This window comes from Crocuta crocuta, unplaced genomic scaffold, assembly GCF_008692635.1.
Source record: "Crocuta crocuta isolate KB4526 unplaced genomic scaffold, BGI_CrCroc_1.0 scaffold113, whole genome shotgun sequence".
NCBI lineage: Eukaryota > Metazoa > Chordata > Mammalia > Carnivora > Hyaenidae > Crocuta > Crocuta crocuta.
The window spans coordinates 9105202-9120174 of record NW_027530368.1 but is presented as its reverse complement, the minus strand read 5'-3'; the positions used below and the strand labels follow the sequence as shown (position 1 = coordinate 9120174).

Genomic DNA, 14973 nt, shown 5'->3' with positions numbered 1-14973 from the left:
GGCCAAAGCGTCCGCCAGATCTGCCGCCATTAAGGCCAGGAGAAGATCCAGGAACTATAAGCAGTCAGGAAGAACCTGGGAGGGCGGTAACCGGCACGCCTGAGCTGGAACTGAAGCTGAAGCCGGGGTTGTAGGCGGGGCCCCAGCACTTCTCTATTCTTATTGGAGCTCACTGCTGCCAGTCTCGGCCTCCTCCCTCCCACCTCCTCTCCTTCCGTGCAGACTGTATCTTAAATGGCGGGTGGGGCCGGGCGGTGACTTCCGGTTGGGGGAAGAAAGTTGGGCTGAAGGAGGGGCTGTGAAGGAGGAGGAAGAGGAAAGGGCCGGGCGGCAGGGGCTGTAGGTCGTTCGGCGGTGGCGGCGGCTCTCTTCCGGGCAGACGATGGACAGCCAGGGCAGGAAGGTGGTGGTGTGCGACAACGGCACCGGGGTAAGCGCCTGGCGGGGAAGCCGTGGCCACAGGCCCGGGTGGGGATGTGCTAGTGGCGCTCCGACCCTCGGCGTCCCGGGTTGCACCCCTGGGCCCTCGCGCCGCAGGGGATGAGGGGCGCGGGGCAGCGCTTCCGGCCTCTGCGGGCGTGGGGAGCGAGCGGACCCAGTCCAGCGCTGGTCTCCCCGAGCCTGCCCGCCCCGCGGCTCGGGGCCGGGGCGGCGGGCGAGGCCGACGCTGGAGGGGCATTCAGTCTGCTGCCCGGCAGGGGCCGGCTCTGCGCCCGAGCGGGGACAATTTGGCCAAAGGGCTGGAAGGGTAAAAGGCTGGGTGGGTTTGTTCGATGAAGGGTCCATTCCCCAGGGTCGCTGGTTGTGTAGAAAAGAGAAAGAACCTGGTTGTGTAGAAAAGAGAAAGAACCAAGAGGCCTTCCTCTTCCTGGTTAGTTGAAGATACCGAACGGGAGGCAGGAAACGGGTTTAAGAAAAAAAAAAAAAAAAGGGAAGTGCTGTCATGCAATGAGCCGCAGCCCTTTCGCAGTTTTGGGAGGGGGTGGGGCGGGGGAGTTTAGCAGAGCATCATTTACTTTTTGTTCTGCATGCTGGGAGTTTGGCCAGCGCCTGGTGCCGCCCCTCAGAGCCAATATGTTCCATTGATATTGGGAGCTCTAGGACCTTTCAAGGCCCAAGTGTTAATTTTGGACCTTAGAGGAAGTGATCAGTTTTGGTATTCTCTCCAACTTCATTTTTTTTCTTTAGGTGCAGAACACAGATTATGTTAGACTTTAAGATTCTAAAAGGGAAATGATTATAAAAATCTGGCTAAAACACTGATTTAGAAATCATTTGGAAGTTGTTACTTTCAACCCCCCACCTAAAAGAAAACTTACTTAGGACAGCACACTAGGAGACAGAAATGTTACTTATTCGGGTTGAGTTCGGTAGTGAGCATTTCCCCCTACATTACAGTGATTTCTAACCATTTTGGAGTTAAAATATTTTGTGACTTTTCTTCTCTTTTTTCCATGAATGTGACATAGGAATTGAAAAAATAGGCTTCCACTTACGGAATGAGTAAATCACGGGGATGACAGGTACTGCACAGGGAATATAGTCATTGGTATTGTGATAGCATTAGACGGTAATGAATGGTAGCTACACTTGTGGTGAGTGTAGCATAACCTATAGAGTTGTCAAATCACTATGTTGTACCCTGAAAAAAAAACGATTTACTTGAAAGCATTTTGGAAACTGGATTGTTGAGGGCGAAAAAGGAGCTGATATTTACTGCTGTAATATTGCCCTTACTGTGCTACAGACTTTTATAAGCAATAACTATACTAGTTTTATATGAACTAAGTTGAAAACTCGAGAGTAAGAAGAGTTATCATATAATGGTACATCCATACAAAATGGCATACTTAAAAAAAAGATCCACTGCTATGCAAACATGTCTAAGATTTGTTAAGTTGAGAGAAAGTTTTAGAATGATCCCATTTGTATGTTGTTTATTAAATATGTTTATGTAAGACCACAGACTTCTACATGAAAGTTTTAGAGGGAAAGGTATGTTCGTAGTGGTTACTTGTGAGACTGGGTTTAAGTGTTTATTACTTTCACAGTTGAAGGTGCTTTTATTTAAAAAATATAGTAACCTGATTCCCCNACCGTGATTTCATGACCTGAGCTGAAGTCAGAGGCTTCACCGACTGAGCCACCCAGGCGCCCCACATTTAAAGCTTTAAAGATTGAATTTAATAGATTTTGTTTTGTAAATACGTCTGATAATTCTCTTTAGAAATCATGGGGTGCCTGGGTGGCTCGGTCGGTTAAGAGTCCGATTTGGGTTCAGGTCATGATCTCGTGGTCCTTGGGTTCCAGCCTTGTGTTGGGCTCGGTGCTGACAGCTCGGAGCCTGAAGCCTGCTTCAGATTCTGTGTCTCCCTCTCTCTCTGCCCTTCGCCTGCTTGTGCTCTGTCTCTCTCCGTCTCTCAAAAATGAATAAACATTAAAAAAGTTTTTAGAAATCAGAGCAGTTGTATTTCAATGGATTCCTCCTCTTTGAAGGGTAATAAACCCTGTATTTGTAGTGTATGAGTTTTTCCGATATTCAATTAGAATAGAAATGTTAGCTCTGAGTTCATTTATGTTACTATTTGACTAGTTTACCTTTGTTAGAATGCTGATTGTATGGTATTGATTAATCTTATGGCTAATCCATAATTTAAGAATCTTGTACTAGGGCGCTTGGGTGGCTCAGTTGGTTACGCGTCCGACTTCGTCTTAGGTCATGATCTCATGGTTCTCGGGTTTGAGCCCTGCATTGGGCTCTGTCCTGACAGCTAGCTCAGAGCCTGGAGCCTGTTTTAGATTCTGTGTCTCCCTCTCTCTCTGACCCTCCCCTGCTTATGCGGTCTCTTTCTCTCTCTCTCTCTCTCGGAAATAAATGTTAAAAAAAAAAAAAAAGAATCTTGTACCTTAAAAGAGAAGATAAATTACTATGACAAAAAGGAAAAATGTAGTTAATTTGAACAAAAATTTATGTACTTGGTGTTCTATTTCTAGTTATTTAAATGTTTTTTCCAGATTTTCCATAGACATGATTGTCTTCAAATGAGGAAACAGTTCTGGTGTGATATGTAGCTAGGAATGCTGTGATATTTCTGACAATTTAAAGGATTCTAAATTATTTAAAAATGTTTGTTTATTTTTGAAGGAGAGAGAAGGACAGAGTATGAGCTGGGGAGGGGCAGAAAGAGAGGGAGACACAGAATCTGAAACAGGCTCCAGGATCTAGGCTCTGAGTTGTCAGCACAGGGCCTGATGCAGGACTTGAACTCAGGAGTCATGAGATCATGACCTCAGCTGAAGTCAGATGCTTAACTGACTGAGATACCCAGGTGTCCCATAGAGGATTCTAAATACAGAAATTTTAGATTTCTTACTGCTTATACTTCATAGTCATCTTGATTTTGTTTAGGTACCTGAAGTTATAGTGAGTTATCTACAATTAAACATTAAAGAAGGTATTCAAATTTGATTTCCAAAAACTTATGTGAACAGTTATTATCCTAAAGCAACTTGCTTCTTACACATTTTAGTTTTTAACTTAGGCTGTTTGAGAAGTTGATTTTTTTTAACCCCTCTGGTCGGCCCTAATTCGAATGCCCCCAGAGTGGATGAGTTCTTAGGATCACATGCCAGATGTTGGTCCTGCCTCTTTTCCTCACTAGCTCCCAACTAGACCAGGGTCTCCCTCATTAGGGTAGCCTAGAGGAGGAAAGAAAACTCATCTGATTCCAATAACTTATGCATTTCATCTTCATAACCATTCAGACCTAAACTAGACCTCCCATCTAAATAGAGCCACTGAAAACGGCCAGATAGGTGAAAGCCTGGAGATCTGCTTAGGTTTAGATGTCTTTCATGAGTTGGCCCAGACCCCTGATGTGCCTTGTTCCAGAAGTTGGGTGATTTCATCAGCACTGAGATAGCTCACTGACAGGGAAGACTTCTGTGCCTACTGTGTGACTGGTACAGGTTTTAGGGTCTAGTGATACAAAGTAGCTTATAGTGCTGGAATAATTATGCTTTCATTTATAACTCTCAGATTTTTTATTGTTTATGAACTGCTTTATCAGATTTATGCTAATTTATATGTTGAACTTAGGAGTGCTTGAAGTGGAAACAAACCAAAAGCAAATTTGTCTTCACTCTGCAAAATGCTTTGGAACAGAATAAGTATTTTGGTGGTTTAAGATCAAAATAATCACTAGGCAGTTAAATTAATGGATATATCAACACCATCAAATTAAATTAATAAAGGAAAAATACACATTAAATAAGCCCAAGTGAGGCTTTGTAAATCCCAGCTTATTTTTTGAGGGAATAAAGGTACTGTTAGAACAAATGTAGATGGATTTTTTTATTCCTTTTTGCTTGAAAGAACATTATACTGTTCGTGTTCTTACCATTTGATGACTCAGTAGCAAGTAAGGGAGCCAGTTCAAACCACAGTGCTATGAAGAGGAAACTATATATGGTAAAATCTATTTCTTAAACACAGCCTATTGCACACAATGAGAGAACTAAGTGCAAGTCTTAAAAAGATTAGAGTAGGAGAGGTATTTCAAGGATTAAAAGGATACCAATTGAGTAGTCTAGAAAAAAATATTTTCTTTGCATTTTATCACATCATGAATTAGATTTTTTTTAAAGTACTGACTTTTTGCAAGAAGGGAAACGCTGGATTGTCTGTTCATTTTATGTTATTAAGAAATTGATTATTTTAATTAAGTTCTTTTATTACAGCTATTAATGCTTTCACATTTGAAATAATGCAAAGGAGTGCAGCTATTCCCATTTTGACCAAGTATCTAATACATTGTAGGAACGCTGTAGCTGGGTTGCTATGGCAGCATCTGTTTCCAGTAAGCTACTGCTTAAGCTGAATAAGTAATTTCATTAATAAGTGATTGATATCTTTGAATTAAAGCCATATTTCCTTTTTTTGTAAAGCAAAATTAAGTAGGTTTACAATCGTTTTTATAGTTTGAGAAGGTCTCAGATTTCAGGGAGGTCTCCTTGTATTATTCACTTGGCAGCTATTTTATCCCTTAAAATAAGCTCAAAAAAGAATTTTAAGATATAAACCACCCATCTGAATATTTATAATCAGTAAACGTTGACTAATGTGATTATTTATGGTTTTGCCACATTGCATGTTTCTGAGTATGTGTAGCTCAGAGAGGGGAGGCATGTCAACCTTCACAGCCTCCCCCCTGCACCAGGACTTGATTTATTTCCCATGCCAGGCTCATTCTCCCTCCTCCAGTTTTTAATGATTTCTCTCTTAAATCATTTGTTTATATTTAACATGCTGAAGATGGCCCTTAAAAACTTGTTGATTCTTTTTTCAGTCATTCTATAATTTCTTTAAAAACATACCTATATAAGTGAGCATTTTCAGTGAAAATGAATGGACACTTTTGGCCCACCCAGTGTCCTTTACCTGTTTGTTACTCTGAGGTAAACATAAGAATTTAATATCTGCATAGTATTTATTTTCTATATTTGAAATATAAGGTAAATTATGACCAGTGCAGGTACTGGGCTGATCTGATGCTCATGACAAATTTTATTTATATAGAAATTGGGTATGGTTGGAATAATAATGAGAAGAGATTCTCTATCCTTCCATATCGTTTCAGTTCATATCTAGTGAACTGAATTTTGACTTAAGGACAAAAGAGTTTATGATTTAGAAGACTGTGAGAGGTTTTATTTTTTTTCCCCTTAATTTGAATATACTTAAATACTAGATATTATTCATTTCCTCTGTGGCAGTTGTCTCTCCAATTCCTTCTGGGTCACATTGATAAATATTTGAGAAGACGTTGTGGAAAAATGGATTAGCACTACTGAATTCTGTTTAACACTCTTTTAGGGTAAGAATGTATTGTAGTTCTTCACTGTCAACCACTGTTCAAGAGGAGAAGTAGGTATGAGCAAACAAGTAATCTGTTCCTTCGGCCATCATATGGTACCACTGCCTTGAAAGATAATCCAATAAGGAGTTATAGAAATGGGTATCTGTTTCCAATGAGTTTTCACTCATGTGGATCAGGAGAAACTTGACAGAGGACCATAGGGGAGGGGAAAGGGGCGAAAATAATTAAGGAGAGGGAGGGAGGCAAACCATAAGAGACTCTTAAATACTTAGAACAAATTGAGGGTTGATGGGGGGGTGGGGCAGAAGGGAAAATGGGTGATGGGCATGGAGGAGGGCACTTAATGGGATGAGCACTGGGTGTTATATGGAAACCAACTTGACAATAAACTATATTAAAAAGAAAAAAAGAAATGGGTATCTATAACTGAAAAATACCCCAGCCTTGGTGGCTCAGAGTTAAACTGACCAGGACTAGGTTTTGTGGGTTTGGAAGAAAATGTATATGGAGAGTATGTTTTCTGTAGATTCTAGAGTGTCAATGTGAACTGAGATGATAGGAATTCAGGTGGTGTTTCAGACAGATTTTTCATAGCTTTCATTTGCATAAGTCATGACTTTAACATATTTTAAAAGCTCTATTTATAAATGTCTTGCAATTCACTTGAAATTCTGGATGGCAGAATGTTCTAGGCTATTTATAATTAAATGTGGTTCATCAAAATTTCCAACAAGGTTGTTGTAGAGATTTTGAAATAAGAAAATTCTGTATTTTGGGGAGTTAGTCAAAAGTCAGTAAGTTTAAGTTGCTAACTTTTACCACCATCAAATAAAACTGTTCCTTGTAGAAGGGCGCCTGGGTGGCTCAGTTGGTTGAGCGTCCGACTTTGGCTCAGGTCATGATCTCACGGTTCGTGGGTTTGAGCCCTGCATCAGGCTCTGTGCTGACAGCCAGCTCAGAGCCTGGAGCCTGTCTTCGGATTCTGTGTCTCCTTCTCTCTCTGACCTTCCCCTGCTCATGCTGTCTCTATTTCTCTCTCAAAAATAAACAAAAAAACATTAAAAAAAGAAACTGTTCCTTGTAGATAGTAGCTTTCTGTCAAGGGGTAGGTTAAAAGTTTCTGTCAATCTTTTTGTTATTGCTGTCATGTGTCACATTCAGATACTGTTTTTCTCTTTAATTCTTCTCAGAGAATATAGTGCCTGGAGCCATGAACATTGCTCTTTTTCTCAATATGAAACATATGCTCTGTATTAAAAAGTAATCACATGGGGCACCTGAGTGTCTTAGTCAGTTAAGCATCCAACTCTTGGTTTTGGCTCAGGTCATGATCGCATGGTTCATGAGATTGAGCCCTGCTTTGGGCTCTGTGCATGGGGTTCTCTCTCTCTCTCTACCTCTGTCCCTCCCCTGCTTGGCTCTCTCTCAAAATAAATAAATAAACATTTAAAAAAATAATCACAGTGTCATTCTCTCAAAACAACAGCAAAACTTCTAACTTTTATTGATCAGTTATATAGTATGCACTTACCTATATGTCAGACACTGTTCTAGGCACTTGGGATTCATCAATAGACACAAAAGATCCTTGCACAGGGGTGCCTGGGTGGTTCAGTCGGTTGAATGTCCGACTTCGGCTCAGGTCGTGATCTCACCGGTTTGTGGGTTTGAGTCCCGTGTTGGGCTCTGTGCTGACAGCTCAGAGTCTGAAGCCTGCTTACTTCTTAAAAGTAAGACTGTGCTGACTATATTATTGGTGTAAGAATTAAAAACCCTTGGTTCAGGGTGCTGGGTGGCTCAGTCAGTTGAGCGTCTGACTCTGGATTTCGTCTCAGGTCATGATCCCAGGGTCGTGGGATTGAGGCTTGGGTCAGGCTCTGCACCGAGTGTGGACAGCCTGCTTAAGATTCTCTCTCTCTCTTCCTCTGCCCCTCTCCCTGCTTGCACTCACTCTCTCTGAAATAAAAAACAAAACAACAAAAAACCTTGGTTCTATTTTCAGTTTTACTGTAGTTGGTAAATCTCCTAGTATATCAGTTTCTTATGAAGCATTATCAGAGTCAGTGTAATGCCCTCATTGAAGGGGTACATTGCCTGAATATAAAACTATGTTACCTGGTATTACTAACCATCTAAATATGAAAATCTAAATGGTAAAAAAAAATGCCTAATGTTAATTTTAACATGATGCTAGTCCAGATACGATTCCCCCCCACCCCATTTTGATAAATGTTGCTTAAGTGAATTGCCAAAGATGAATGAAAGCCTGCTTTAGAATTGAAGCGTCAGGGGGCACCTTGGTGGCTAGTCGGCGTCCGACTCTTGAATTCAGCTCAGTTCATGGTCTCACAGTTTGTGACATTGAGCCCTGAGGTGGGCTCTGTGCTGACAGTTCATAGCCTGCTTAGGATTCTCTCTCTCCTTCTTTCTCTGTACCCTCACCCCTTACACTCTCTCTCAATATAAATAAACTTAAAAAAAAAAAAAAGAATTGAAGGTTTAGTTCTGTTCAGTTTCTAATATTTCTCTTTAAAAAAAATTCTTAGCATTTGTTGAGTCAATCTGTCCCATTTCCCGCTTGTGTGCCCACTGTGTGCTGAGATATCTTTGAGTCATTGGGCTCTACCATGAACTCCTCACCTTAAGCTCCCTGCTTTCCTGAGACTTTCCCTGTACTAGGGAGACATAAGCGCTAATTAAGCAGTTAACTGGTAAATAAACATGAGCTCTGGAAGTAGTCACTGCCATAAAGGAAATAAAAGGAAGATATGATAGATTGGGTGACTATTTTGGATAATTTGAAAGCACCAAAAGTTTAAAATATTGTATAAATGCAAAGTGATATTTTTCAGATGCGATACTGTTTTTATTTTTATTCTTTATTCTTTTTTAATTTTTTAATATTTATTTTTGAGAGAGAGAGTGTGGGGGAGGGTCAGAGAGAAGAGGGAGACACAGAATCAGAAGCAGCCTCTAGGCTCTGAGCTGTCAGCACAGAGCCCGACTCGGGGCTTGAACCCACAAACTGTGAGATCATGCCCTGAGCCAAAGTCAGACGCTTAAGGGACTGAGTCACCCAGGTGTCCCTCAGATGCTGTTTTAAATGGACATAGTAAGTACCTTGATACTAACCCACTTTTACTGTTCTCTTCCAGTTTGTGAAGTGTGGATATGCAGGCTCTAACTTTCCAGAACACATCTTCCCAGCTTTGGTTGGAAGACCTATTATCAGATCAACCACCAAAGTGGGAAACATTGAAATCAAGGTAATATTTGATTTATTGATAAATGAGGATAAAAACTTGTGAGGGGTTCTTTGAATTAAGTAGTTTTAAGATATGATGCCATGAAAAGCAAAGAAGAAGGGCTGAGTTTCTTGTATTTTTAATTTATATCAACACTTGAAGAAAGGCACAAAACCTGAATGCTGACTTTAAGTATCGCTGATGCCATTACTCTGAATGGAGTAAACTCTTAATAAGATTCTTATATTGATGTGAGTATTATATTAGTGACTCATAGTTCCATTACATATAATGTCTAAAAGAAATCAGCCTGGTATTTTTATGTCTTTCAGTTCCATGTATTTTTCATTATATGTTAGTGTCTATTTGGGACCTAAGACTTTTCATGTTCTCATGGCCTGATCTTCCTACTTATTAATCTAGCTAGTCTGGAAAACGTAGCATATCAATTTTTCACTTTTTCACTGATAAAATAACTGACTTCCATAATGTGCAGGAGGAAGCCCTGCAAGTCTTTATTTGGCCTTGCATTATTTATCTTCCCATGAGGAGAGAGGAGGAAAAGTTGTCATTGCCTACTCACTGTACTTAACATGAGAGACTGGACATTAAGGATGATAGACTTTTCTCCGTATTCAAAAGATTGGAAATCAAGTGGGAGTTAACAATATTTAAAAAAAGAAAGCAAAATAGAACAATCAGAAGGTCATTGGTCACCAATACTTAAATTCTTAAGGTGGCCTAAGGATCTGATTATAAAAAATGCAGTCGAATTTAGGGGCCCATTTACTGAATGATTTATGAACAAGGTAGCATTGTTGGTCCTGTCTGGGCAGTCTTTGGCAAAACTTCAGTTAGATTATGAGTCATTTGAAATAGGAGTTAGGGTGTACCTCTTTGGGACATTTGTTTGAGGTATCGAGGAAGGTGGTAATAGCTAGTAGAGATTAGCTACTTGGTAGCTCTCTGCCCTTGTTACTAGAGAATTGAGTTACACAGTAAATAAAAATACCAACTGAAACTTAGGTTCTGTGTTAAATTTTTAAAGGCTTAAAATAATGAATGATTCTGGCCTCTTGTTTTGTTATTTTCGGAACATTCAATATGATAATTTTTTTTTCCAAGGTCTTTTCTTTTGGGAAATTTAGTGTATACCTTATTCTCTTTTGGGGAGTGCCTTTCATTCTGATTGCATTTAATCTTAAATGAACCACTTAAAGTTTAACTGATAACAGCGATAAGGACAAACTTTTTTAATGAAGTTGGAAGTCACGCTTTTTATTCAGTATTAGGCTTTTAAAGAAGGTCTTTTTATATACTTTATGGATAATAACATTTTTGAGGTGTAAAGATACATCATGTATAACTATGTTTATTCTCTAACATGGCAGAAATAATTATATATCTTTTCACTCCCACTTTCTTCCTTTTTAAGGCCAAGTGACAGAAATGAAACTAGTCTGTATTCTATGACATTTTTACTAAGGAATTCCCCAGTAGCATTTGCTTGTATGGTTTGTTATTCTGTGTTCTGTTGGCTCAGTTTGGTTCAATCTGCTCAGTCTTTTAAGTCTCTCAAGTTAATTTGTTCTTCTAGTAGAAAATAGTAAAAGAAATCTGTGTCAGATTTAACTGGACTACTAGAGCTTGGTAAAAGCATTCTAAACTCACCCTTTACCTACTCAGCTAGACCTTTTCTGTTATCATTTATTTTCCTTATTTAAGATTCTTAAATTCAGTAAAGAATTAAAGAAACTTGACTTTTTGGAAATCCTATGCCTAGTGGATTGACTTATACTTTCTGTGTTTTGTTAGCTAAAATGTGGTGATAGACTAAAAACTGGAAATTTAAATTGTTTATTGAGTTAATTTTCATTCAGGAGTGATAACTGTCCATGTTACTTTGGCCCTAATTATTAACTCCGTAAAATATAGTACTGCATCTGACCTCTACCTAATTTGTCTCTATTGCTTGTTATGTTTAAAAATTTCAGTGAGGATTTTATTTAGGCCTTTTCTGACTCTTACTTCTACCTTCTCTCTCTTCACCTTTCTTGACCTGTTGAAGTAGAATAACAAAAAGATGGTAAGTGAGGTTACACACATGCTCTCTGTTTGTTTTCCACTTTTGCTTGATGGGACAGTAGTTGTTGTTTTGTGTCCCTGTAGTATTGGGGAGGGGGGTAATTCCATATTTTAATTTTAAGTACTTTGATTTTTAACCTTTTTCATTGCTTCAATTGGGTAGCAACTAATTAAGTCCTGTACTTTCCTGATTGCATACAATGGTCCAAACCAGAACTAATTACTAACATAGTTTTGAATTGTTTTCCTTGTGTTTCTTGTAGATGAATGTTATAATTAAAATGGAATGTGGTGTGCATAATATTAGAAGCCAAGTCGCTTTATTTAGGATATGTATGATCCAGAGACTTGGGGTGAAGTTGTTACATTTGGATAAATCTATTTTATTGATCAGTGTTAAATTTAACATTGCCTATCATAGTCTCTATATATTTGCATCCAGTTTGGTAGCATATATTTAATAAACTGAGTACAGTTTTAATATACAAATGAACTGTAAATAGTAAAAGGGGAGGAAAAGAGATTGACTTGTTTCCTATACCATTTTATCGATGAGCAGATTTTCCAATGTTACCTCAGGATAAATAAGAAAAATGTGAAAGTCTTATAAGACTTTTCCATAAACAACGGATCCTCCCCCTAAATAAATATCATTGTGTGGCTCCTTTTTCTTTTGAACTCGAGCTGGGCGCATCCCAGACGATTCACTCTTTTAATACATTTTTCTGTGATAGTTCTTAAGTGCATCAGTAGTAGGTATTTTCAGGTTTGTCTGTTTTTGATATTATTTGTGAGCAGCTTTGACAAAGACTTTGGTTTTAAAGTGTGTTCACTCTGTTTTCCAATTTGAAGTGACATTGTTCAAAATAATTCTTGGCAAATATAAACTACACTGCCTGCTTTTCGTAAAATATAAATGCCTTTGAAACAGCATCTCTGACAGTTACTGTGGTTTCTCATTCTTTCAGGTAATAGGTGATAGTTTAGGCTTGAAGTCCAGTAAGGAGATGGGTGGTCAAAATCTAAGGGTCTGAGGTATGAGAGCAAGTTATATAAAGCTCTTGGCATTTGTAGTTTTTGGAAGTACTTTTTGGAAATGTTCTAGGGATGATTATACGTTTTAGGATATTTTTAATTAAAATTTTTAGATAGAGATAAATTTTGAATTAGGTACTTGATCTACTTAAAAATTTGTGTACTAATTTAATTGGTTAACACCTGTTTTCCATTTTAACTGTCCCATTTCTTTGTTCAGAAGAATGGCAAAATATTCAATGCCAGATGTTTCAGTTAATTCTTTATAGTGTATAGGTTCTAGAAGTAGATAGATGAGGCTTTAATTTTGAGTTGGTGTTGGGTCAGACCTATTCCTACATGGAAAAAAAAGTAAATATTCTGATGAAATCAGATCAGACCTATTCTAAATTTTTTCAACTATAATTGTGAATGTATACTGATTATGTAAGCCATCTAATTAATTTATTAACTTTGTACACTACGTAGAAAGATACATTCTAGAAGAAAGTACGAAAATTGTGTATTATATTTGTTAATGGTCAATAGTAACATATGTTCTTGTAGGTACAGATTTCCCCCTTAACGTTTTATTAAGAAGTGTTGAGAATGTATAGGAAAGTTGAAAGAATTTACAGTGAAACCCGTATACCCATCGCCTAGATTCTGACATTAATATTTACTTTACTGACATATCACATATTTAGTCATCTCTCCATCAGTCTATCTCGTTTTTTGATGTATTTCAAAGTATCCATGTACTTCTCCCTAATTAATTCAACATATGCATGTCATTGACTAGAATTCACAGATACAGATTTTTAGTTTTGCATTTTCCTATCAGATGATTTAAACAGTTAATATTTAAGAAATTTGATTAAGTTATGGTAAATTAACTTTATAAGAAATTAGTTGCAACAGAGAAGTTTTAGTGAACATTTCTAGCATCTGCTTTAACTCTGTTTTTCCTTTTTATTGTTGCTTTCAGTGGATTTTCCAGAAATCTTTTTTCGAGACCTCACCTCTTTTTCTTTAATTATTATTTAAAAAAATTTTAAACTTCTATATATTTAAAACTTATTTTGAGACATTTATGTTAATTTTAATGTTTCCTTTCATTTCCTCATGTTTTAAACTTAAGGTGTTGTAGCAAATAGTAGCTATTTCTGAGGTTATTTTTATTGGATTCATCAGTTTATGTAGAAATCAGGATTATTTAATATCTTGACCAGCTGATTTCTAAAATAAGCTTAAATTCTAGGACATCACTAGCTTTATTATGCATACAAAATTTGACTTTTCAAATGTGGGTCATCTTAAGTTTGCTCTCATTGGAGACAAGACTTGTGAGTACTCCGCTTCATGTGTGATTGCATAGTTTTCCAGTATTATACTTTAAGACTGAAAATGTTGCTCATGAGATAATTTTTAAAAATTGTTTCCCCCATGTTAATTTTTTTATATCTCTGCAAATTTTCATTGATCTTGGTGAGGCATATATAGAAACTTGATTTCAGTTCTAACTAAGGTATATGGAGGTAGAAATTTGAAATTTGCAAGTTATGTGGTGCATATCTGCATTATTACAGTATAGTAAAGAATCATTTAATTTTTAACTTCTTTCATTATGCTTTGTAGTCCATTAAAACATATCATTTACCCATACCATTTCAATATTTAGTACGAAGAACTGTGCTGCATGCATTGAGCATTTTTCTACACGTCTTTTTTCCCTGATGTGCTATTTCACATATCACAGGCCTTATTTTTTGAACATTTGAGCAAAAGAAACAGATGAAACCTCATACAAAACCCTCCAAAATATGAAAATATGGGGTTTATTTGTGCTAATGCTCTTCTTTTGGAAACATATGTATTAAAGGTAAGGTCCATTTATTGATTTAAACCACGTTGTACATAAAAATTTATTATTCATGATTAAACTTTCCAAGGCATTGTTCTTGAAAGAAAAGATTTTTTAAACTTGTGGAATGAAGAACTTTATCTGAAAGTGCCAGAAAGATTAAAATTAATTATTCCCAAGTTTTCCAAAATATCATGGGAATGTAATTTTCTGAAGATATTTTATGCAAAAATTTGGACTAAAGCTTTGATATTATAATTTTCTAGGATCTTATGGTTGGTGATGAGGCAAGTGAATTACGCTCAATGTTAGAAGTTAACTACCCCATGGAAAATGGCATAGTGCGAAATTGGGATGACATGAAACACCTGTGGGACTATACATTTGGACCAGAGAAACTTAACATAGATACCAGAAATTGTAAAATCTTACTCACAGAACCTCCCATGAACCCAACCAAAAACAGAGAGAAGATTGTAGAGGTAAGTTTAGATTGGATGTGTATATATGTGTTTCTGTGCTGTGATGTTAAAGCAAATGCTCTTTCTTTTATCTTACCATTGTTGTTAAAGGATAAAAGAAATAGGGGCGGCTGGGTGGCTCAGTTGGTTGAATGCCCAACTTCGGCTCAGGTGGTGATTTCGTGGTTTGTAGTTCAAGCCCCACATCAGGCTCTGTGCTTACAGCTTGCCCTCTCTTTCTTTCTCGCTCTCTCCCCCAAAAATAAACATGATAAAAAAGATTTTTTAATACAGGATAAAGGGAATAAAAATAATTGTTTACCCCAGATCCTATTTATTGAGCACCTAACTAGTCATTATTTCTAAGTAGGATGTATCAGTAAACAAAACCCTGCTGCCATGGAACTTCTATTCTGGCAGGGGAC

The 14973-nt window shown here is 37.6% G+C and overlaps 1 protein-coding gene across 1 annotated transcript in view; it reads left to right on the top strand.

Annotated features, from left to right (window-relative positions):
* The first annotated feature begins 274 nt into the window (after nucleotides 1-274).
* Nucleotides 275-14973, top strand: part of ACTR2 (actin related protein 2) — a 39057-nt gene continuing 24358 nt past the window's right edge. Inside the window, exons 1-3 of the mRNA XM_077766409.1 lie at nucleotides 275-430; nucleotides 9035-9145; nucleotides 14354-14569. Of these exons, the coding sequence (XP_077622535.1) occupies nucleotides 383-430; nucleotides 9035-9145; nucleotides 14354-14569 (375 nt within the window). The 5' untranslated portion in view covers nucleotides 275-382. The remainder of the gene's footprint in view (nucleotides 431-9034; nucleotides 9146-14353; nucleotides 14570-14973) is intronic.